Source organism: Neophocaena asiaeorientalis, unplaced genomic scaffold (assembly GCF_003031525.2).
Source record: "Neophocaena asiaeorientalis asiaeorientalis breed wild unplaced genomic scaffold, Neophocaena_asiaeorientalis_V1.1 scaffold72, whole genome shotgun sequence".
Lineage (NCBI taxonomy): Eukaryota > Metazoa > Chordata > Mammalia > Artiodactyla > Phocoenidae > Neophocaena > Neophocaena asiaeorientalis.
Genome location: NW_020185336.1, coordinates 7,066,889 through 7,093,325, shown reverse-complemented (window position 1 = coordinate 7,093,325; position 26,437 = coordinate 7,066,889). Strand labels below are relative to the sequence as shown.

The following is a 26,437-nucleotide window of genomic DNA, read 5'->3' as shown; positions in this document are numbered from 1 at the left end:
AACTAATAACATTATCAAGTACGTATTTGACTCTTTCTCAATTATCAGCACTGCTGTCTGCTGAAATTTTTAGTATAATATAGTCCTGGCTGATTTGTCTCAACTTACTAATAGTAACCATGAAATGATTTGTATTTTTGCTATGGCATTTGACTGTACCCACTGCAGACTGGTGAGTAGAAATTAGTCATTTCAATATTGAGTACACTTAGCGGGCCATCCAACAACTAGATGTATTTAACTAAGACTCATATACATATTTTATGGAGAAAATTTAACATTATAGCTATTTCTGTGAAGGTAAAATCTCGTGAAAATTTCCTGAGAAACATTAAGGATCTATTTCACCTCGTTTGAGTACTCTTGCCCACTTCCTGCCAGAACTCAATAATTTTAACTGCTGTGTGGAGGACTAGCTTAGCTTCCTTGCTTGACCCACTACACTTTGATAATTCACATCTCTATTTCTTTGCTGGCATAGCTACAACCTAAGCTCAACCACTGTAAGGTCCCACTCAACACCGATTTCTCTTGGAGAATATTTTCGTCAATCATACTTTCACTATATATTAAATGTTCATTTTTCTTCATACTTATGCAACCTGGTCTTTATTCACACGCATCTATCAAAAAGCCCTATTTTTCCAAATCCTTTATAACCTACTCTTCTTATACTAGTCTCTAAATCCAGGTGGGACTCTATAAAGTGATAGAGCCACTTTCAGCTTTCAGCTATACCTTCCCAAAACCCTCGGGTAAACACTCCTTTACTGTTATGGAAACCTGGTGTAAGAGTTTAAGAAAAACTGACTTAAAGTGATTTTTTTTATATTGATGCTCTTTAAATCTGTATTTTCTTTGATCAAACTAAACATCTGTCTATCTTAAAACCATTACTGAAATATTTAAGGGCTTGTTCCAGAAGCAACACCTTACCTGCATAACTGTTTTAGCACTTCTGAAAATGTATATATTATATTCTTGGGCATCCTAAACGGAAAAAATATGTACATTTTTCTCATCTTGCCTAGCTGAACTTGAAGTTCAGTAGCCTAATAAGCAAACATAATTTATACAGATCATACACGATTTTGAAATACTTACAGTATCATACACTATGACAGACTTATCCACTGATCTTTAAAAGAAAAAAAAAAGATTATGGGTGAAAGTTCTATAAAAACAAAGTACAGTATTTACGTAATTAGTATTTTTTAATCATTTTAATAACTTTTTAAGAAAAGGCTGAAATACTGATATGCACACATTCAGAATGCAGTCTATTTTTGTTCATATGTATAAACTTTTATTTAAAAAAACTACATGCCATATACCAAACACCAAATTTATCAGAAAATTATAAACTTTATTAAACGCTAGCACATGCTATTTATACTACATAGCCATAAACAGAATAAGCATTTGTAATGTATAAATAAGACACAATCTCATATCAAGTTAGTAACTCGAAGGGAAAAACTACAAGGAAAAGCTAGTACATTCTACTTGATTTTTGTTCCAAATAGCATTGCTATTATTGATATAGCTGTGCCTTAATTACTAATCAATATGTATATATGTCTTGATTGTGACTCATTTTTGAAAATTATGATTCTAAACTTGATATGGACCCTACATTGTTTCTTTCAATGTTATAAAAATTAATAGCCTGCGCACCTAGAGCCCGTGCTCCGCAACAAGAGAAGCCATGACAATGAGAAGCCCGCGCACCGCAACGAAGAGAAGCCCTCATTCACCACAACTAGAGAAAGCCTGCACACAGCAACGAAGACCCAATACAGCCAAAAATAAATAAATTTGTCCAAAAAAAAGAATACAAGAGAAACACGCCAATTTTATCTGCACAGCTGCTAGGCAAGAGCAACAACACATACAGTTATGTGCTTGATATGGAAAAGCATATAATCACAAGCTCAAGGGAGATGAGTGACACTGTAGTGATGTCATACAGCCACCCATGTCACAAATCACCTAAAGCATTTTAATTCAAACCAATTTTATACAATGACCAAAAAACTAATCAAATGAAATTAGGCACAACTATTTCATTAGGTCAAGTATGTTCCTAAGGTTTAAAGATTTATTTTACACTCACACATTTTTATTTTAAAAATATATCTATGTTTCTTCTCATTCGGAAAGTATGTGTAGTCTCTTACAAAGATGTAGAAAAAAGACGATAAAAATTATGTGAAGAAACTGGGGAGGAAGAGAACATAAAGATGAGGTGGGGGAAAGAGATGAAGGTTAAGATTAGTATTTAAAATATATGTCACAATAGAGTCCACTTTGTTAACAGAGGGCTGCAAGTTTGTTGCCGAGCTTCTTCAATAGCAATTTAAAAAAGGAAACATGCTCTGTCATACAATTTAAGATAGAAACACAAACCCAACGCATGGGAAAGGGACATCAATTCTTTAGACTGAGACCTGTAGGAACTATTTTCCCCAAGGTCTTTACAGAGATGAAGCTATGAAACATAGTCCCCAACAACTCTTCCTGAATGAAGATGGTAAGTTTCAAACAGCTGTTTTATAATGCCCCTCAGTACAGATCAATGGCTAAAACTTAACCCAGAAAAAGCAGAAATCAGAAAATGAGAGAGTAAAATAATATGTTATATGTTATATAATTGCCTAATGTTCTGGATTACAAAAATAATACATAAAAATAATATTCTTGTAATATACATAATATTTAATGAACCTATACTGAGCAATTATTGTGCCCCAAATCTAATAAATGCTTTGCCTGCATTTTCTTATTTAAGCTTCAAAACACTCTTATGAGGAAAGTGTTCTGACTTTCCCCATTTTATAATTCAGAAAAATGAAGCCGAGAGAAGATATGGAACTAGAACTTGTTTGAGGTTGCATAGCTAGTGCATGGCAGGGCTGGGATTAAAACTCAGTAACCTGTGTTTCTGGATTTTACACTTCCTAGAACAACATCCCCCATGAATGTATTATAATTAAACTTGATTCATAATGGGCACACACCCTGACACTTTTAGCCTAAAAACTTACAAAACAGATCGCATGACTATTCAAACTTCACTAGAGCTTTCACAAGACATCTATTTTTTCAAGCCGTGTAATATCTAATAACCCTCATGATAAGCAAACTGCAACATACACTCTGTCCAAAGAACTGACTTGTTCAACAGTTCTGTTAACAATGTTGTAGAGAGTACGGGGAAATAAATGATGATTTGAGTTTTGGAAAGGTGACCTTAAGCCTTCTTATACTAGTCATTACTGAGTGACAGATGATGGCTGTTGAGCCATTACTAATTCATGACAGTAAAACTCTGTTGTCCACATTTATAAAAGATAAAACATAAACAAGCATCTTGTTGAGAAGAGGGGGGACAATTACTTCCAGTTCTTTCTGGAATAAGATCCCTGGCCTCTTTTCTCCCTCTCTTGCTTAGCAGGAAAGGAATGACAGATGACTGGAAAGTCTGGGGAAGATGCTGGGCCATGTGGTTCAGCCCCTTCTGGAATTTCTTTTTTCTGATCTGCCCTTTCAGGGGAAGTTTGCAGTGGTCCATGCCACCCAAGAGCAGGTGAACAAGTCAGCTGCAGATCTACAGTCCTGCTATCTAGTAGTTATCTGCCCAGTATTTCTCTCTTACTGGTTTTCAAGTCAAGAAGAAGTAAAAAAGGGTTATTTTTGAACTCTAACAATGATAGCCATTCTTAAACTGGTTTCCAAAGAATCATAACTACTAGAACTGAGAATTTACGGTAAAAGGTAACCTCTATTTGAATTACAAAGATTGACTCTTCCTGTTTGAATAGCAGCTAATTCATATAATGTTAACTTTATCTGGTTGGATCAAGAGAAGTAAGGGTGAAACAAAACACAAATTCGGCTAAGGGGCTAGAGGAAACTTATTAGAGGAGAGATGTGGAGAAAGATATAGAGAAAAATTTCCTACACATTTTGCTGTATGACATGTGATGCCATCATAGCCCTGAGAACTAATGAAGTGTGTGAAGCAGATATGAGAATCTATCTTCTGCTAACCGATACTGAAGAGATTTTCATAAATGTAAAACAATGCCACGTTTCTATTTTTGGTTTTATTTCTCCTAAAGAAAAATGTTAATATACAAGCTTATTATTGTTGTTTAAACAAACTTAAAATATTTTAGAGTCTTCTTAGCTTTATTTTCTGTAAATAGCAATATATGGAACCCTTATAAGCAAAAGCTCTTTGGAGTCCTCAATAACTTTTAAGAGTGTCAAAGAATCCTAAGACTAAAAAGCAATGAGGGGGGTGAAGTCAAGATGGCGTACTAGGAGGACACGGAATTCCCATCTCCTCACAACTAGGGCACCTACCAGGCACCGGTGGGGGGCCACGGACACCTAAGGGGACGGGAGGAACAGCCAACTACCAGGTAGGACGTGGGGCGTGAGGGGAGTGAAGGGGGAGGAGAAGTGGATGTGGGACAGGACTGGCACTGCTGAGGGGCGGCTGGGGGAGGGGAAGGCATCCCACACCTGAAGAGGGAACTTGGGGAACCACTGGGAGGGCAGAGAATCAAAAGGGGGCGTGGCCAGGTTTCCCCTGCCCACTCGGACCCCCAGGAACCTGTTGAGATCTGGGGCCTGATCCTCTGCCCACCTAGGCTCCCTCCAGCTGCGCATGTCCTGAGGGAGTGGGAGAGAGGGAAGGGGGAGCAAAAGTAAAGGCCGGACCTCCGGGACCCCTGAGGGGCAGCTGGGGGAGGGGAGGAGTTCCTACACCCAGTGGGACCCACCCACAGTTAGGGGTCCAGCAGCAACGGGGGAGACGCTGGGGGAGACGCTGGGGGAGACGCTGGGGGAGACGGTACAGCAGAGCATAAAGCAACAGAAGGGAACAGGGCCAGTGCTTTCCCTGTCCACTCAGGCATGCGGAAGCCTGTTGGGCTCCCGGGCCTAATCCTCTGCCCTCGGAGCCTCCCTCCTGCTGTGAATCCACCTGCCTAGGTCTCACCCCACCCTAAACCCCACCGCTGCCTAAGTTCCACCACTGCCAAAACTCCACCCCCATAGTCAAGGCTTTTTTTTTTCTTTTTGCCTTTTTTAGATTGGAGTTCTGTTTTACCTTGTGGATTCATTGTTTTTGATTCTTCTACATTTTTATTTTTCCTAATAAACCTTTTATTTTTCTAATTCTACTTTATTCTTTACACTTTGTTATTGCTCTCTCCTTTTGGCTTGTTCCCCCACACACACTTTTTTCTTTTGTGGATTTTACCTTGTTGCAGTTGTTTCAATTATAGTTTTATTTTCCCTAATATATTTTTCATCTTTCTAATTTTATTTTATTATTCTTTGATATTTTACTGCTCCTTTCTTCTTGTGAGGCCTCCAAGAGGTCCTCATCTCAGCACCAAGACCCAGCTCTATCCAACTGCCTGCAACCTCCAGTGATGGATGTGTCAAGCCAAACAACCAGTAAGACAGAAATATAGCACCACCCATCAAAAAAAAAAAAAAAAACTAGAAAAAATTATGTTACAGACGAAGCAGCAAGGCAAAAACCTACAACACCAAATAAATGAAGACGAAATAGGGAACCCACCTGAAAAAGAATTAAGAGTAATGATAGTAAAGATGATCGAAAATCTCAGAAACAGAATGGAGAAAATACAAGAAACATTTAACAGGATCTAGAAGAACTAAAGAGCAAACAAACAGTGATGAGCAACACAATTACTGAAATTAAAAATACTCTAGAAGGAATCAATAACAGAATAACTGAGGCAGAAGAACAAATAAGTGAGCTGGAAAATAAAGTGGTGGAAATAACTGCCAGGGAGCAGAATAAAGAAAAAAGAACGAGAAGAATGGAGGACAGTCTCAGAGACCTTGGGGACAACATTAAACACACCAACATTAAAATTACAGGGGTCCCAGAAGAAGAAGACAATAAGAAAGGGTCTGAGAAAATATCAGAAGACATTATACTTGAAAACTTTCCTAACATGGGAAAGGAAATAGTCGATCAAGTCCAGGAAGCACAGAGTCCCATACAGGATAAACCCAAGGAGAAACACACCGAGACACATATTAATCAAACTATCAAAAATTAAATACAAAGAAAAAAAATTAAAAGCAGCAGGGAAAAGCAACAAATAACATACAACGGACTCCCCATAAGGTTAACAGCTGATATTTCAGCAGACACTCTGCAAGCCAAAACAGAGCGGCAGGACATATTTAGTGATGAAATGGAAAAACCTTCAACCAAGATTGCCCAGCAAGGATCTCATTCAGACTTGATGGGGAAATTAAAACCTTTACAGACAAGCAAAAGCTATGAGAATTGAGCACTACAAACCAGCTTTACAACAAATGCTAAAGGAACTTCTCTAGGCAGGAAACACAAGAGAAGGAAAAGACCTACAATAACAAACCCAAAACAATTAAGAAAATGGTAATAAGAACATACATACCGATAATTACCATAAATGTAAATGGATTAAATGCTCCAACCAAAAGACACAGACTGGTTGAATGGATACAAAAACAAGACCTGGACATATGCTGTCTACAAGTGACCCACTTCAGACCTAGGGACACACAGAGATTGAAAGTGAGGGGATGGAAAAGATATTCCATGAAAATAGAAATGGAAATTAAAAGAAAGCTGGAGTAGCAATTCCCATATCAGACAAAACAGACTTTAAAAGAAAGACTACTGCAAGAGACAAAGAAGGACACTACATGATGATCAAGAGATCAATGCAAGAAGAAGATATAATAATTGCAAAAATTTATGCACCCAACAGAGGAACACCTCAATACATAAGGCAAATGCTAACAGCCATAAAAGGGGAAATCGACAGTAACACAATCATAGTAGGGGACTTTAACACCCCACTTTCACCAGTGGACAGATCAACCAAAATGAAAATAAATAAGGAAACACAAGCTTTAAATGACACATTAAACAAGATGGACATAATTGATATTTACAGGACATTCCATCCAAAAACAACACAATACACTTTCTTCTCAAGTGCTCATGAACATTCTCAGGATAGATCATATCTTGGGTCACAAATCAAGCCTTGGTAAATTTAAGAAATTGAAATTGTATAAAGTATCTTTTCCTACCACAACTCTATGAGACTAGACAGCAACTACAGGGGAAAAGCTGTAAAAATTATAAACACATGGAGGCTAAACAATACACCACTAAATAACCAAGAGGTCACTAAAGAAATCAAAGTGGAAATCAAAAAATACCTAGAAACAGAAAACAATGAAAACACGACAACCCAAAACCTATGGGATGCAGCAAGGGCAGTTCTAACAGGGAAGTTTATAGCAATACAATCCTACATCAAGAAATAAGAAAAATCTCAAATAAACACCCTAACCTTACACCTAAAGCAATTAGAGAAAGAACAAAAAAACCCTTAAATTTAGCAGAAGGAAAGAAATCACAAAGATCAGATCAGAAATAAATGAAAAAGAAATGAAGGAAACACTAGCAAAGATCAATAAAACTAGAAGCTGGTTCTTTGAGAAGATAAACAAAATTGATAAACCATTAGCCAGACGCATCAAGAAAAAAAGGGAGAAGACTCAAATCCACAGAATTAGAAATGAAAAAGGGGAAGTAACAACTGACACTGCAGAAATACCAAGGATCATGATAGATTACTACAAGCAACTATGCGACAATGAAATGGACAACCTGGAAGAAATGGACAAATTCTTAGGAAAGCACAACCTTCCCAGACTGAGCCAGGAAGAAACTGAAAATATAAACAGACCTATCACAAGCACTGAAATTGAAACTGTGATTAAAAATCTTCCAACAAACAAATAATGAGATGAAAAGACAACCCTCAGAATGGGAGAATATATTTGTAAATTAATCAATGGACAAAGGATTAATCTGCAAAATATATGAACAGCTCATGCAGCTCAATATCAAAAAAACAAACAACCCAATCCAAAAATGGGCAGAAGACCTAAACAGACATTTCTCCAAAGAAAACATACAGATGGCCAAGAAGCACATGAAAAGCTGCTCAACATCACTAATTATTAGAGAAATGCAAATCAAAACTACAATGAGGTATCACCTTACACCAGTCAGAATGGCCATCATCAAAAAGTCTACGAAAAAGAAATGCTAAAGAGGGTGTGGAGAAAAGGGAACCCTCTTGCACTGTTGCAGGGGAATGTAAATTGATACAGCCACTGTGGAGAACAGTATGGAGGTTCCTTAAAAAACTAAAAATAGGGCTTCCCTGGTGGCGCTGTGGTTGAGAGTCCGCCTGCTGATGCAGGGGACACGGGTTCGTGCCCCAGTCTGGGAAGATCCCACATGCCGTGGAGCGGCTGGGCCCGTGAGCCATGGCCGCTGAGCCTGCGTGTCCGGAGCCGGTGCTCCGCAACGGGAGAGGCCACAACTGTGAGAGGCCCGCATACCGCAAAAAAAAAAAAAAAAAAAACTAAAAATAGAACTACCATATGACCCAGCAATCCCACTACTGGGCATATACCCTGAGAAAACCATAATTCAAAAGGACACATGTACCCCAATGTTCACTGCAGCACTATTTACAACAGCCAGGACACAAAAACAACCTAAATGCCCAAAGACAGATGAATGGATAAAGAAGATGTGGTACCTGTATACAATGGAATATTATTCAGCCATAAAAAGGAATGAAATTGGTCATTTGTAGAGATGTGGATGGATCTAGAGACTGTCATACAGAGTGAAGTAAGCCAGAAAGAGAAAAACAAATATCGTATATTAACACATATATGTGGAATCTAGAAAAATGGTACAGATGAACCTATTTGTAGGGCAGCAATAGAGACGTAGGTACAGAGAACGGACATGTGGACACAGAGGGGGAACAGGAGGGTTGGATGAACTGGGAGATTAGGTTTGACATAAATACACTACCAGGTGTTAAACAGATAGCTAGTGGGAACCTGCTGTATAGCACAGGGAGCTCAGCTTGGTGCTTTGTGATGACCTAGGTGGATGGGATAGGGGGTGGGGAGTGGGAGGTCCAAGAGGGAAGAGATATATGTATACACATAGCTGACTCACTTCACTGTATAGCAGAAACTAACAGAACATTGTAAAGCAATTATACTCCAATTAAAAAAACAAAAAGAATCACTAATAATTAGAGAAATGCAAATCAAAACTACAATGAGGTTATCACCTCACACCATTTAGAATGGGCATCATCAGAAAATCTACAAACACCAAATGCTTAAGAGGGTGTGGAGAAAAGGGAACCCTCTTGCACTGCTGGTGGGAATGTAAATTGATACAGCCACTGCGGAGAAGAGTATGGAGGTTCCTTAAAAAACTAAAAATAGAACTACTATATGACCCAGCAATCCCACTACTGGGCATATACACAGAGAAAACCATAATTCAAAAAGACACATGCACCCCAATGTTCACTGCAGCACTATTTACAATAGCCAGGTCATGGAAGCAACTTAAATGCCCATCAACAGACAAATTAAAGAAAATGTGGTACATATATACAATGGAATATTACTCGGCCATAAAAAGGAATGAAACTGGGTTATTTGTAGAGATGTGGATGGCTCTAGAGACAGTCATACAGGGTGAAGTAAGTCAGAAAAAGAAAAACAAATATAGTATATTAACGCATATATGTGGAACCTAGAAAAATGGTACAGATGAACTGGTTTGCAGGGCAGAAATTGAGACACAGATGTAGACAACAAACGTATGAACACCAAGGGGGGAAAGTGGTAGAGGGCGGGTGGTGGTGGGATGAATTGGGAGATTGGGATTGACATGTATACACTAATATGTATAAAATAGATAATAAGAACCTGCTGTATAAGAAAATAAATAAAATTCAAAATAAAATAAAAAGAGAGAATAAGTCATAAAGTTTACAGTAAGAAGGTATTATGTGCATTTAATTGGAATCCCCGAATTAGAGAAAGAAAAGGACAGAAGCAATATTGGAAGAGATAATAAATGAGAATTTCCCCCCAAACTGATGAAATATCATTCTACATCTTTAAGAAGTTCAGTAAATTCCAAGCAAACTAAATAAAAAGAAACCCAATACTAGACACATCAAAGTAAATGTGCAGAAAACTCAAAATGTGTGAAAAGCCAGTGAAAAAAATATAAATATTATCCAAAAAAAGCAAGAGTCAGAATAAAACTGACTTCTCTGTAGCAATACACAAAAATAATATGGCCTAAGTTGTATTTATTCCAACAAAAGATCAGTTAACATGTGTAAAGCAGATTTATAAAAATCAGTATAATTTATGACACTTATAGAATAAAAAAGAAAAAGCATATGCTCATTTCAAAAGATGCATGAAAAATCATTTGATAAACTGTAACACCTATCCATGAAAAAAAATTCTTACAAACTATATAGAAGGAACAGAAGAGTTAATAAAGCTTATCTCCCAAAATCTACAGTGATCACACTTAATAATGAAAGCGTTCCCTTTGCAGTTAGGTCAGACAAGGTTGGCTATTTTCACTATTTCCATTATCCTGGTAGCCAGTTAGCCAGTTCAGTAAGGCACAGGAGATACCAAAGGTATAAGGATTAGAAAGGAAGAGACAAAAGCCATAATTAACATATGATATGATTTTATACATAAAAAATCCAAAATTAGAATCTTAACAGATAAATCCAGTCTTTCCATATATATTTCCCTATATTAGCCACATCTTTTATAATAGCAACAAAAAAATTAAGTGCCTAGAATAAATCTAATAAAAGATGAGGAGGACCTCCACAAGGATGACAAATAAACTGTCTTCTATTGAGAGACATTATATTGAGAGAAATCAAAAGACAAATAAATGGAAACATACACCATATTCATGGGTTGGAGACTCAACATCATAAAGATGTCAATTCTCCCCAAATTTATCAGACTCAATACAATCCCAGTCAAAATCTAAACAGGTTTGTGTGGGTAGAGGGAGGAACTGGAGACAATCTGACAAGCTAACTCTAAAATTTACATGGAAGTGTCAAAAGCCAGGAACAGCCAAATTATAAAGGCTCAGAAAGATATCAGAGCAAGGATAAACAGAAAAACAGAACAGAGTAACAGGCTGAGAAAAGACCCACACATATATGATCAGTGATTTCTGACAAGGTGGCATATGAAAATGGTGAAGAAAAGATTATCTTTTCACCTTACAGTACTGAGACAACTGGATATCCATGTGGAAAGAAATGAAACTGGATTCCTATCACATATTATATACATCAGATTTGTTCAACCACTAGGAAAACAAATGTAATGTTGAGTAAAGGAAGCCAGACACAAAATAATTCATAATGTATGATTTCTTTTAAATCAATTTAAAGGAAAAAGCAATGCTGCATATGACCTGAGGTACTGTCACCAGAAAGGGGCACTTGGAAGGGGAGGACTTCTAGAGGAAAGCCAGCAATGGTCTATTTCCTGACCTGAGCAGCGGTTACAAGTTCGCATCACAATGATTTATCAACCTATTCTCTTATGTTTTATGTACTTTTCTGTAAGTCTACTCTATTTCATACCAAAATGGTTTAAGGAAATTAAACTAAGTAACTTACCCTGAAACTAACATCTGCCCATCGTGAGAAAAAGCACAAGTCAGAACAGGAGCACAGTGCCCACTCAGTATACTTTTATATTTTAATTCAAAACCTGCAAACAACAAGGTGAGAAAAATTAGCAAGCTGACTGTGCTTAGAATTTATTTTTAAGTAAAAACTATTTCATTTATTTGTTCAATAAAATCTTTGAGTGCCTAAAAGACACAAAAATGAAAAAAAAATTGTCATGCAACTCAAGTGATTAAGTGGTTTCAAAAGTTCAGTAATGGGTGAAGAAAATGGTGGGGTTAGCAAAGGCTAGATGGGGGTTATAATCATCAAATTATTTTTAAATTAAAAAATTTTAAACTATTAAATAGATAAATATATAAAATTTTCAACTAATTGAAATTTTAAACTATACTTCAATCTTGGTATCTTAAAAAATACACACACACCACACACCAACTGCCCAAACGCCTAAAAGAATCAAATACCTGTAGTTTTAAATATCTGATATTAAGAAAATATTTTCTGATTCCATAAATTAAAAATAATAGTAATGTAACATCTTATAATTCCAATATATCCTATAAAACTCCTACAAGTATGGTAACACTAAAATTCTTTTTGTGCTTTCTATAATTACTGAAAAGGAATATCATAACTCTTTTAAAGGTAAGCTGAGGGAATTCAATGTATTTTAGTGACAACATATAAAAACAATCACTAAGAACTTGGCCTGGCAAGACAAGGAAATAAGTGAAATCTGTAATTTTCTCGCACCTAATAAGAACTTTTTCGAAGTGTTAATGGCTCTTAAGATAGAAAGCATTTAACTAAACAAAAAGGTCATTAGAGCAGGTAAAAGTTTCAACAAATAAAAAATATATATTTATTTCCCTTTATTATTATTTTATTTCTATCCAAAATAGAAAAAAATATGTTTTTATATGGGACAGCAGATATAGGCATTCAAGGCACTGATCAATACTTAGGCATATACAGATCAATAAGTAGGCACAATCAATCAAACAAAGCAAAAATGTTAAGTTGCAAACTAAATGAAGATTTAATAAACCTGCAACAGGATCCTAAGAATCTATTACATTCTCAAGTATAAGATCCATTTGTCTATCTACTCCTCTCTACAAATAAGCATTAAAATTAGGTGCAGGGCTTCCCTGGTGGCGCAGTGGTTGGGGGTCCGCCTGCTGATGCAGGGGACACGGTTTCGTGCCCCGGTCCGGGAAGATCCCACATGCCGCGGAGCAGCTGGACCCGTGAGCCATGCGCGTCCAGAGCCTGTGCTCCGCAGCGGGAGAGCCCACAGCAGTGAGAGGCCCGCCAAAAGGTGCAAATAATGCTAAACGTTTTATTGAAAGGCTTTAACTGCACATGTTTATATACTGTTATATATGTTTTTTAAAGAGCCAGTGTAAAAACACATTTTCCAGACAACGTATGAAAAGCTTTGCTTTCGAATTATTAAAGATATGTTGTATTTAGAACATCCACGTACATGACTATATTTATGGTTTCTTATAAGAATTTCATCTTGATAACAGAAGGAAGAGGTAGGATAGACCAGAGAAGTAACAGAACTCTTATCTTTACCAGCATGTCACCGAATACATTAAAAAATTACTGAATGTAACCTAACAGACAATAAAGTAACTAAATTTCCACAAAAAGAAATGTATTTATTACTTCGTAATAGCAGACCCTTCTCTATACACTAGCATAATGACAAAGATTCTCTCCCTGACCGAACTCTACCCAGGCTCTTCCGAGATGCCTCCTGGACTAGGCCTTGACCTTGGCCTACAAAGACTTTAACAGTTTCTAAGAGTTCAAGGTTGCATCCCTAGGATGACCCTACCCCCCTTATAAAGTGCCTGCCTGGGAAAACTCAGGGCTGCCAAAAGAATTTACGTTTATTCCAGCCAACACCTGGAGATAGAGCTCCTGTCTCCCCGGCTCTGTGAGAGGGGAGGAGCCTAACTTCCATAAGTGCCAGTTACAAACTCACATGCGTTTCACGTGGACCAATTCCTCACTTCTTGCTTTGTGTAATTTTTTCACTTCCTGGATGCTACGGAGTCCCCATTTACCCCTGCTTTATTCCCTCATTCTCCCTTTAAAATACACAGTCACCTCTGTATAAACTGAAGTTAAGCTCAGTTCATGCTGGACGCTTGCAATAGTATATTACTGATTAAAATCTATTGCAATAGTATATTAAAATCCTTCCTTACCGCTTTAACTAGTGTTCAGCTTTGTTTATCTCTGGCAATAATTTTATAAACAATGAAATATAACTCATGATTTAGCTAAAGCTTATTAGGTAACAAATAATAAAATAAGAATATTTTTGGGCATCTGAAGCAAGATGGCCAACTGACCATATAATTTCAGAGTTCCCATTAAAATGATAATGAAGGAATTAATAAAGATATAAATTCACATCAATGAAGAGAAGGGGAAGGGGGGGCATCAGGAAATGAGAAACTGAAACCAATTTTGGAAAGGCAAATGCAAATTAATTGACGAGATTATATATAGAGAACAGCTTGGGGTGTAAAATGAGGGGGCTACAGCAAAGAAGTAAGCGAATCTTCCCTAGAAAACACCAAAAGACTTAGGACTATTAACAGAAAACCCCAAAGGACAACTATTAAAAGCCAAGGAAAAAGAAAGTCAGAGATACAGATACAGACCTGAAAACAGGAAAATTAACTTTTAAGTCTGTTTATAAAACAATATCTACCTCCCATCCCTCCCTGACCCCACCCATAGTATGCTGCATGAAAGCTAGATGCTTCTCCCCAGGATGAAGGAAAACAATGACTGCCTGGGGAGCTCGATGGCAGCTCCAGGGCAACACAGACACCCACATTCTCTAAATCTCCAACCCTTCCACAGTAAGGGCCAATAGTCCACCTTCTTATCCTAAAGAGAAGCCAGCAAATACAAACAACCACCATGTGCACAGAGCTTTTTAACTTCTTCTTGTTGTTTAATTCTTGAAAGTAAATGGAATACTAAGGATCATCAGGCATTTGAAGAAGGTAATCATATGAAAGAGAAAGATCAGGGTAAACAAAAAAGGGCCCAAGAGCAAACAAAGTTCATCAGGAAACAGAAGGGAACTTAAAGCCAAAACAAAAAGCCTCTAATTGGTATCCTGAGAGTTTAGAGAGGATCTTGCATTAAATGGAGGACACTAGGAAAAAGAAACAAAAAAGATAAGCATTTGGAAATTGAAAATATTATTGATGGGATTAAAAAATTCAAAACAGGTTAAAAGATAGAGCTAAGAAATTTTTTCCTAAGATAGAAAAAATGATAAAGAGATAAATGTGGGGGAAAAATAGACACAGGGAATCAAGTCAGGAGGTCCAACACTCAACTAATGGGAGTTATAAAAAGAGAAGTAGAGAAGAATTAGAATAAATTAATACTGTATACCAAAAATGAAAGACATAAGTTTCCTGACTGACGAGTCACCTGAAAGAATAGTACAATGCATGGGGGAAAGACCCACACATGCTCAAAAAACAATAACTACAATGAACAAATTTAAAATGTGGTGGTACATTTCTCCCAAGAAGATATACAGATTGCCAACAAATACATGAAAGGATGCTCAACATCACTAATCATTAGAGAAATGCAAATCAAAACTACAATGAGGTATCACCTCACATCGGTCAGGATGGCCATCATCAAAAAATCTACAAACAATAAATGCTAAAGAGGGTGTGGAGAAAAGGGAACCCTCTTGCACTGCTGGAGGGAATGTAAATTGATACAGCCACTATGGAGAACAGTAGGGAGGTTCCTTAAAAAACTAAAAATAGAACTACCATACGACCCAGAAATCCCACTACTGGGCACATACCCTGAGAACCATAATTCAAAAAGAGTCATGTACCACAATGTTCACTGCAGCACTATTTACAATAGGCAGGACATGGAAGCAACCTAAGTGTCCATCGACAGATGAATGGGTAAAGAAGATGTGGCACATGTATATAATGGAATATTACTCACCCATAAAGAAACGAAATTGAGTTATTTGTAGTGAGGTGGATGGACCTGGAGTCTGTCATACAGAGTGAAGTCAGTCAGAAAGAGAAAAACAAATACCGTATGCTAACACATATATATGGAATCTAAAAAAAAACAAAAAATGGTTCTGAAGAACCTAGGGGCAGGACAGGAATAAAGACACAGACATAGAAAATGGACTTGAGGACACAGGGAGGGGGGAGGGCAACCTGAGATGAAGCGAGAGAGTGGCATTGACATATATACACTACCAAATGTAAAACAGATAGCTAGTGGGAAGCAGTCGCATAGCACAGGGAGATCAGCTCGGTGTTTTGTAACCACCTAGAGGGGTGGGATAGGAAAGGTGGGAGGGAGATGCAAGAGGGAGGGGTTACGGGGATATATGTATACATATAGCTGATTCACTTTGTTATACAGCAGCAACTAACACAACAATGTAAAGCAATGATACCTCAATAAAGATGTTAAAAAATAAATAAAAAATAAAATGTGGTGGTGTGAACAGGATTTAGAGAAACTTTGAAAACCATCAAAAAAATTGAAAACAGAAAAAGGAGGAATGTGTGAGCAGGAATGTGTGTAGTGGTAGTGGTGAGGTCATAGTCAGTAGTGTGCATACAATTTCTAAATCATGTATATGTATTACTTTGACTAAAAGTTCTTAAAATATATTTTTATAATAACTTTTAGATATCCAGAGTTCTTTAGTGAAAAAGATTAAGTAAAATATAAATTTTACCTGAATCACAAAAAATCATTTTAGAGAACTACTAGTTGAATACATACCTAAGGTATGGGTAAAGGAAATAACCCAAATTTTGATCTGGCAATCCTGACCACATGATGCCAGTCGAAAGAATTGAAGACCTTGTTCTCCACCTAAAAATATAAATTTGTTACAAATAAATACACAAGAATTGATAAAACATTTAAACCAAAATATTTTCAATTTCTTAACTCATATCTGTTAATTCTATTCATTTAACCCACATTCACAAGCAATATTAATTGTATTAATTAATTTATACCATATAACGAAATGTCAGTTAAAGAATTTCTTTTAAGCAAGGTACTTCAAAGGATTATGACTTTAGCCCCTGAAGTTGCGACAACAAAATACCTTTTTATTTCCCTTCCACTAAGGATATAATTCAATGTTGCAAGGGCCAATATTGAGCCATGAAGCCTAGGGCACCCTCCAACCCAATTTTAGAGTCTATGAGGTTAGCATTGATGGAAAAAATTAGGAAGAAAAGTCAGTTATGAGATGAGTGTTAAGTGCTTAATTGCTCCCAACTTAACTTTTTTTAGGATATGTTCACTTAAAAGCTTAGTCTTAATTCACATGGAATGAGACTGTTTCCCCATTTGATTTAATCAAGACAAAGACTAGAATTACATAAATCCAAAACAACATCAATTCAGTCCAATAGATTTGGTGGAAAATATTACACAAATCAGGGAAAGTAATCAGTTAAATTTGGTGTTACAAAAAACCCGCTAGTTACGCTTACTTAGATACTTTCAGTGTATCATTATCTACCCACTAGATAAGTTCCTAAATATTGTGGGTAATGTAAATATTGGTACCACCAACTCAATTTTATATGAATTCCACCTAATATCACAGGTCAAAGGAAATTTCAGCACTCATATGCAGTAAGACACAATTAAGAAACCTACTACCCATCTTAAGATTGCACTCCTGGACTTCCCTGGTGGCACAGTGGTTAGGAATCCGCCTGCTAATGCAGGGGACACGGGTTCGAGCCCTGGTCCAGGAAAATCCCACATGCCGCAGAGCAACTAAGCCCATGAGCCACAACTACTGAGCCTGCATGCCACAACTCCTGAAGCCTGCGTGCCTAGATCCCGTGCTCAGCAATAAGAGAAGCTAACACAGTGAGAAGCCCGTGCACTGCAACAAAGAGTAGCCCCCGCTCACCGCAACTAGAGAAAGCTTGTGTGCAGCAACAAAGGCCCAACGCAGCCAAAATAAATAATTAAAAAAAAAAAGATTGCACTCCTGTTTTGTAAATATTTAGTATATGGTATTTAATTTATACACCTGGGTATGTAAAATAAATGCTTCCTATGGACTCCCTCTGTTCTGTTGAAAGCACATATACTTTATTAACATAAAACAAATTAAAATTTTTCACTGAAAGTTTTTCTAACTGCATGGGAGTTCCACATTTCAACAGCATTTTTGTTTTTGTAGCACAGGTTCAGCCAAACAGCATCCTTTCTCAGAGATAATGATGGATGTAAGCAATTCCTAATAATCATTACATCTTTTTAAGGCAAAACAGTTTACCCAAAAATGGCTGAGAGTAAAATATTTAAGTACTAGACTCAGTTAAGAACTTTTTTTCCTATTGTTTCTAGACTAAATAAGATCCTTAAGTTAATTCAGAAGTTTCTTTCAGTAGTAAGAATTCATCTAGGACAATGTAAAATTATAAAGCTTAAAATATGCCTATCCTTGAGATCCAAATATAATATTTAAAAATAAACTTTTCTTCAGGAAAAATATTTAAATTGTAATAATAACCTAATCCAAACTGTCTTTTCACTTAAAAACTGGAGAGAATTGAACATTCATCCTCCAGCACAAACAGTATTATTTTTCCTTATTTGAGCAAAATGTCACAAAGACAGAAGATTCAATATGTCATAAGTATTTACAGATATTAACAAATACCAAATTAAACAATAACAAGTTAAAAATTACATACTTTGTCTTTTAAGAAAATACATAGTTACCACAAATTCCTATAATAATCATTTATTGGTTTATATGCTTTAAAGCATATATTGATCTGTTTCAGGGAGTTTACACATAAGGTTAATATCTATTTTAACAGAAATTGAACTAAAGAAAGTACAGAAGGGACATATTAGAAGTATATTGAGAAATATACTCTACAGGCAGGGTAGGGATGTGAGTATTAAACTTATTTTAGAATCTCACCAAATTTTCTGCCTAGTTTAGCGAACCCTTCCAGGACCCATGAGCTGCAACCCCTCTAAAGATAGAACAAGGATGTCCTTAGTTTTACTCTAATATCACTATAAAAATGGTATTTTAATTGAAAATCTTTTTTTCAGGTAACTTAGAATCAAAAAGGAAACCTAAATCTCCCTATGTTTATATAACTCATTAAAGATTCACTGAGTGCCTGTAAGATTTTGGAGAAGGTCTCACAGAATGGAAGAAATGGTTCTTGTCTGTTACAAGCTGGTCTTCTTAGAATAAAACAGCATAAAACAATATATTAAAAGAATAAATTATCATAAGTAAATTAGGTAGGGAGTTTAATATAAAAATGGGTTCATGAAAAGAAAATCTGTTAATCTGCTATATGATACTAAAAGGCTAAGAAAACAAAAACAAGAAATTTCAGCAAATCAATCTTATTCATCAGTCTGCATTTCAAGGCCTATTATATTCCAAGTACTGTAAATAAAACAGACCCAGGCCCTGCCCTATGGAGCTTACAATCTAACAGAAAAAACACCATTAAACACAATCCATATAAATAACTATATAATTAAAGCCTGTGATACTTCACTAAGTCCTACTTTAAAAGAGAAATAAAGCGTGCAAATAAAGACTGTATCAAAATACTTTAGACTGTGTGCAGGAGGTAAGAGAAGGGGAAACTCACCTGATTTTTTTTTTTTTTTTTTTTTTTTAACCTGAAAGCTAAAGGATGACTAATAGTGAACCAGGTGAAGGGTCCACATGTAAAACCCTTGGAAAAATCTTAAGAGACATTCAAGGAATGAAAAGGAGGCCCGTGTGGCAAGAGAATGCCTGAAGCCAAGTGTGATTTGGGATGAGGCAGGGAAACAGAATATGAAGGTACTTACAGGCTTTGTGTTTGGGATTTGGTATTTTATCTTACCTTAATCATATTTTAATATGCCATTGATGGTTTTGAAATAGGGGAGTGCCAAAGCCATCCTGCTACTGGACCTGAGCTGTCCAATAAGGTATTAACTCGCCACACATGGCTACTGAACAGTTGAAGTGTGACTACTACAAATTGAGATGTGACATAACATGCACACTAGATTTCGAAGACTTCATACCAAAATATAGTAAAATATCTTAGTGATATTTTAGTATCAATTATTGAAATAATATTTTAGATATATAGGGTAAAATATGTTAAAATTAATTTCACCTACTACTAGAAAATTTTAAATTTGCATACGTAGCTCACATTATATTGCTATGGGCCAGCACTGGTCGGGCAATAAGACTGGAGCAGCCAAAAGCAGAGCTTCATCCTAACACAGAAGATGAAAATAAAAGAAGACAACTTCCCAATTCACTGTATTTATTTAAAACCAAGAGTCTATATTCAGGAGTTTTTGTTTCTTCTTTTTCTGAAAACTAATTGTATTGTCAAATGCTTTATAAATTTATGTTTTGAAAGATTAAATTAGTAAACGGAAAATGAAACCTGTTTCCAATTTCTACACTTCACATTTCTATTTGAATATCAATATACAATATTTCAAAAATCACAGTAAAACCAACAGGGTTAAGGCCTCTACATTACCGTACTCAAGGAATCCAGATCTACTGCACCAAGTTGAGTCAACCCCTACATATTTTCCCAAAGATCCTGATTTTCCCTAAAAAATATTTGTGATTTCATTTTGATCAAAAAAGATAAAGGAGGATGATTCCTTGAAAGGAATGAATTAAAAGGGCTTGTTGTTTTACTAATGATGAAGTGAAAATAAGTAAAAGAATGAAAAGTCACATACAAATTGCAAATGGGAATTACTAGTGCTTACAAGAGTAAAATAACTAACCAGAAACTGGCTGTGAAGAAAAATCGCAGCAGGTAATTCCAAGATTATGTGCTTTTTCACTATGCAGACACCTCATTTTATCATCCCACACTGTTAAATCTCCACACGAGGAGCCAGTGACAAAGAAGTTTCCATTAGGAGAAAATGCGCAGGCCACCAAGGAGCCATCCTTAACACTAGCACATCTGAAATAAAAGCAAAAGAAAAGGGAATTTTCATTTCAGAGAATCTTTTACTTTACATTACAATCTCTAACAGCAGCTTGATATACTAAAAAGAGGATAAATGGCTATCAGAACTAGAGATAAAAGGCAATAGATGCCTAGAGAAATAAAATATCATTTATGTGCTTGCTAAAAGTAAGAGGATTTAAACATTATCTTAACCAAACCAAAGTCGACAATATCTTCATACTTTTCCATATGGGAAGTCAGTAGGAACATGTTAAAATCTACAAAGCTTAACAAAAAAAGCAATAACAACCAACAATATCAACTACAGTCACATTTTTTTTTTTAAAGATATAACTTTTTGATTGAAAAACATGTTACTGGGGTCAAAAGTACTTTCAACTTTTGTATTAAAATCACCTAGAGGGCTTCCCTGGTGGCGCAGTGGTTGAGAGTCCGCCTGCCGATGCAGGGGACACGGGTTCGTGCCCCGGTCTGGGAAGATCCCACGTGCCACGGAGCGGCTGGGCCTGGGCGTCCGGAGCCAGTGCTCCGCCACGGGAGAGGCTGCAACAGTGAGAGGCCCGCGTACCGCAAAAAATAAATAAAAAATAAAAATAAAAAATCACCTAGAAACAGCAAAATCACCCAGGAACTTTCATCCCATCTTCAAATACCAATTCTTTATGTAAAGAAAATGCTGTGAACAAGTTAAAATTATCTAGGGAAGATTAGGAAGCACTGGCCTAACAATATTAACTATTTTCTCAATTAGGAAAAACTGGTAAAAACCCAACAATTACTGCAGTGTCCTAGCCAGTGCTTAAATCTACTGCAGTGTACCATTTTTATATCATTAATTACATACATTAGAGAAATAATGCTAGGGAGGCAGAATCTATCACCCAATAAGTGAAAAAGATTCGTTAGCTGACAGCTGTATTTCATTCACACAAAATAACTTAAAGGCATTTCATTCTTCTTGTGCTTTCTCTTTAAACTGTTTATTAACACCACTTAAATCACATCATTTTCTTCAATCCAAAGACCCAAATCTAAATGAGTAACAGTTGTTTACCAGCTACCATTTGTGCTCTGAGTGATGCTGGGTGGTAGGGAGAAAGGAAAGGTACATTAAGCTATTTTATTTGATAACACTTGAAAGTTTACAGTTTTTAATGTACTTAATGTCACGTTAAAATGTTTGATGTTATATATATTTCACCACACTATAAATACACACAAGTGCATGGTTTTAATGTTGGTGAGTTGCAACACAACATTACCAGTGTAAATTAATTGATGTATTTTTATCCAAAAGGAGTTTTTTAAGTGATTTTTTTTTTTAAAGAAATGATAACACAACACCATGCTGACCACAAGGTTCCTTCTTCTGGGCTTGCTCAGCCAGAATCCTAGTCAGGAAAGAGCTGTGTAGGTGAGATTTACCTACATTATTATTGAGAACACCTGAGCCACGAGTGACAAAAATAAAGCCTAAAATTACTAAATTTTATTCAAAAGACTATTGTGGGGGTTTTTTTTGGCCGAACTCTTACCCAAAAATTCCATGAAAGTCTAACAAGATTAATCTTATTTTACAAAAGAGAGACTGGAAATTTAAAACACTCAGAGCCAAGCAAATCTACTTCAAGAATCATGTTTTTATGACCTTCAGAAGATAGGTCAAAATACTTTTCCTTGTGATGTCTAAAAATTATCTGCTTCTTAACGTCATCAAAATATTCTGCCTTTTTTTTTTTTCTCTTCCTTTTTTTGTGGACCTGTTAATAGGATTAAAAACGGAAAGCCGTTTAAATATTCCTACCTATATAACTTGTATGACTGTGCATTCCACAAAACAACAGTTCCATCAGCTGCCCCTGATACCAAACAAGTGGAGTCTGGGGAAAACCGGCAAACCCTCACGGGGCTACCACTGGGCTGTTCCAACACTGCCAAAGTCTGTCCGTTTTGAGTATCCCATAAGACAGTGGTACCATCTGTTGAACATGAAGCCAAAATATGTCCTGAAGCGGAGAAACAGCAGCAGTGGACAGCATAGGTGTGAGACTTCAATGGAGAGTGTGGCAATTCACTGAAGTCACTCAGGGAGTACAGGCGAATTGGTTTGTCCAAGGAGCAAGTGGCCAAGAGGGAAGAGGAGAAGGCACAGCAGTTGACATCGTCATCATGATCCGCTAACGTGTGAATTAGTTTCACCATGTTCTTCATTTGAAGTAAAATATCCTGCAATTTTTAGACAGGTAAAGGTTACTTCATCCTAGGAATCAAATAAATGCAACTCAAATCAATATAAAAGAGCCAAAATCAATTAACTTGCTCGATGAAAGCTCCTACATTCACATTTTTAAAAGACAATATATTATACCGGGGGTTAGAATAATTTGGAGAGAAATAAAACATTTTAAGACTATAACCTCTGATGACTATCACAATCACCAGTGCTATACCAGTAAAATTCCGTAACTCCTGAAAAGGAACCTAGTCAAATAACTTCAAACTGATTTGACACTGAACATCCAGAACCTTGGGTATTTATTTATTTCACCTTTGAAGACTTTCCCTTAACTAACTGCTACTCAACACTGCCTCATTCCACATCAGCTGATCTCAGCTTAAAAAGATTTTTCACTACTTAACAAACTCTGCTGCTCCTTCCACAGGACGGAGCCAAGGCTATTGCTCTGCCTTTAAGATGCAGAATTATATAGTTCACTCATAAAAAAGGAACAAAAGGTTTCATTCACAATTTAAGTGGCAGTGTTGAAAGCTATCATGTCATGTTTGGTCATCTTTTCTGACAAAGAATAAAAAGATATAAAAGATTTGAGATGAAGAGTCAATGTAATAAATCAAGGAAACCAAAAAGAAAGAGTGGCAAAAAATGGACTTAGCTGGTCTGCACCTAAGAACAAATTTACAAATTTAGAATAAAATCCAAACTCCTCACCAAGACTTACAAAACCCTACATGGTCTGTCTCTTGCTTGCCTACTTCTCAGACCTCAACTCCTTCCACTTTCCCTCACCCTCCCTCTTTCCAGCCTTCCTGGTCAAAAGAATTACACCTAAGATCTTCATTAAGTGGTTTTCTTATGCGTATCCCCTGCTTTTGGGATCTAATTTTACATTTCGATTTCAATTTCAGTGTCCTTCCTCAGAGTTTCCCAGTCTAAAATAGCCCCTCTACAGGCTAGCACATCACCCTATTTTAATCCTCAGTGCAGCAATTACCACCCTCTGACATATTTATTACTTATTTGTCTCCCCTCACTAGAAGGTAAGCACAAACCAACAAAGATCGGGTCTGTTTCGCTCATTTCTGTATCCACAACATGTAAAACGTAAAACAGTATCGGCACCTAATGTGGTCAAATAAATATTTGCTGAATTAACATTTTCCCCCAAATCCAGTTCTAGGCTTTAAACATTATATGTGAATATAATACAAAATGATTGGATAACTAAAAATAAAGCTACTAATACTAAAAAAAAAAAAGAAAAAAAATCTGACAGTGGAAAAATGGTGTAGAACGAGGCAATAATCAGCCCTGAAGGGACAGGCGTAACTTCGAATTGTAAAATTCATAATACCTTGTTCTAGTATTATTTACAGAAATCTTTCCAAATAAATGGAGCGAGCCTTTTCCAACATTTATCTTATCCCAAAAGTTCAGCCTTCCCCCAAATCCAGTTCTAGGCTTTAAACATTATATGTGAATATAATACAAAATGATTGGATAACTAAAAATAAAGCTACTAATACTAAAAAAAAAAAAAGAAAAAAAATCTGACAGTGGAAAAATGGTGTAGAACGAGGCAATAATCAGCCCTGAAGGGACAGGCGTAACTTCGAATTGTAAAATTCATAATACCTTGTTCTAGTATTATTTACAGAAATCTTTCCAAATAAATGGAGCGAGCCTTTTCCAACATTTACCTTATCCCAAAAGTTCAGCCTCTTTTTTCAAACAAACTTCAATGAAGTCTAAAAAACCAACCAACCAGCCAACCACCAAAAACCCTGGTAGATTACCGCCTAAGGTATTGCACTGGAAACAAACGCCATCAGGAGGTGCTTTCTGGGGAACTCCCAAATCCCAACTGTGCAAGTGCACACGGGTAATTTTCCAAACAAACTTCCTCACCCTTGTGGCGCTCGGCCCCCTTTGCAGTTCGAGGCCCTCGAGTCGCAAGGACAGAGACGCAATCAGCTGAACTCTTTGTTTTGAAACGCGCTCTCAAGTCTACCCCTACCTGGTGTGGTAGTCCACTTAAACCTCAGCCTTCAAGCCCAACACTCAATTTCCGGTCATATCCCGGATCAACTCGCCATTGTGAACACACGAATACCCATCTAATTCAAGGCAAACCCGAAATGTGCCAAGAATCCTCCAACATAAAGCTCGAGACCTACTCCCACCGCGCCCACGCGGGGACCAAGGATTTGCCCAACTCTGAGAGCCAACCAGGCCCCAGCGGACCGAGCGACCCGCGGCAGGAGCGCGGCCGGCGGGGAGCAGGGCCTTCCGGGGCGCGGGGACCGGTGCTCGGGCTGGGGGGGAGAGGTGGAAGCCAGCTGGGGCTTTCACGCCCCGCCGGGAGGCGCCGCCCAGCTCCCAGACTGAGGCCGCAAAACCGTGCATCGCTCTGGTCAAGGTCTCAGCAGGTCCCTGTCGCGCGCTTAGAACCTGACGCCGAGAAACGGAGGGTTTAGACACTTCGAGCGGGGAAGCTCGGCGGGCTGACCCCCGTCAAGGTCCCCCACCTGGCTCCGCCGCTGTTAAACTAGCCCATGAGCACTGCCCCTTTCACCTCCAAGACCCACGACAGCGGGAATCAGCGTTCAGACGCCGGCGAGTGGCGCAGGGCACGTGACGCGCAGGTGAGGCGGGCGGGGCCGGCGCCGGCGGACTTCCTAAAGGAAAAGGAAGGCCCCGCCCCCCCGGGAGGCGGCCTGCGCCGCGGCGCATGCGCGCCCTTCCGCTTTCTAATGAAGAGGTTACTAAAACCTGGCTCTAGGATTGAAATGAGTCCGGATTTGGGAAGAACCTTTAGTTGAAATTTTTTTCTGGTTGCGGAAGCTGAGGTCTCAAGGTCTAGCGAGTGCCTGAAATGTGATTTTAACGGGGGCATTATACAATGCCCCCTTTAACTCTCCAGTTACTACAACTCAAAGTTTTTGAGCCTCCTTCCTCTGCTGTATTTCTTTATCCTGCTCTGTCTATTCTGTGACCTCCCTGATTGGTCTTTTCTGTTTAGGCCGGCTCTGACCTCAGTGGTTCATGACTTCTCCCATCGCCTTTGTGCTCAGGTTACCCAAATCTGTCTTTCCAGGGCAGGCTGCTGGAAAGGATATCCTGCTATCACCTGAACCCGATGTGCATTTCTTAATAGCGTTTCAGAGAGCCTCCTAAGCTCACGTGGAGCTTACACCGTGGTTTTCACGTGTAATTGATTACAAACTGGTTTTGCCAGTCCCTTTTGAGATTAAAAAACTGACCAGAAAAAGTTCTTAGGCGTGCTAACACTTACGAACTAAGTGCACATCACAGTATTGAACCATGTTCAGATTAAAATCAAAGGTACAAAGAGTTTTCTTCAGCGAGGAAACATTAAAAAATTACAAACCTGAGGAAACCAAAGTCACATATTTGAAGAGTAATAACCTAAAATACTCAAATTTAAACATGAAATTGAGATTCGCTGAAGATTTGTAATG

General features: G+C 37.5%; 1 protein-coding gene across 6 annotated transcripts in view; it reads right to left on the bottom strand.

The window, feature by feature from the left end:
- WDSUB1 (WD repeat, sterile alpha motif and U-box domain containing 1) overlaps positions 1-25,598 on the bottom strand; it is a 67,841-nt gene extending 42,243 nt beyond the window's left edge. For 3 of the 6 annotated variants that reach the window (XM_024735888.1, XM_024735893.1, XM_024735892.1), the window contains exons 1-7: positions 25,484-25,588; positions 22,521-22,942; positions 20,523-20,707; positions 16,476-16,568; positions 11,631-11,724; positions 1,105-1,138; positions 937-990 (exon numbers count right to left, since the gene is read on the bottom strand). In XM_024735888.1, the coding sequence (XP_024591656.1) occupies positions 937-990; positions 1,105-1,138; positions 11,631-11,724; positions 16,476-16,568; positions 20,523-20,707; positions 22,521-22,927 (867 nt within the window). In that variant the 5' untranslated portion in view covers positions 22,928-22,942; positions 25,484-25,588. Of the gene's footprint in view, positions 1-936; positions 991-1,104; positions 1,139-11,630; positions 11,725-16,475; positions 16,569-20,522; positions 20,708-22,520; positions 22,943-25,483 lie in introns of those variants that run through there. The other 3 variants (XM_024735890.1, XM_024735891.1, XM_024735894.1) reach the window with 3 other exon arrangements.
- Positions 25,599-26,437: the final 839 nt, after the last annotated feature.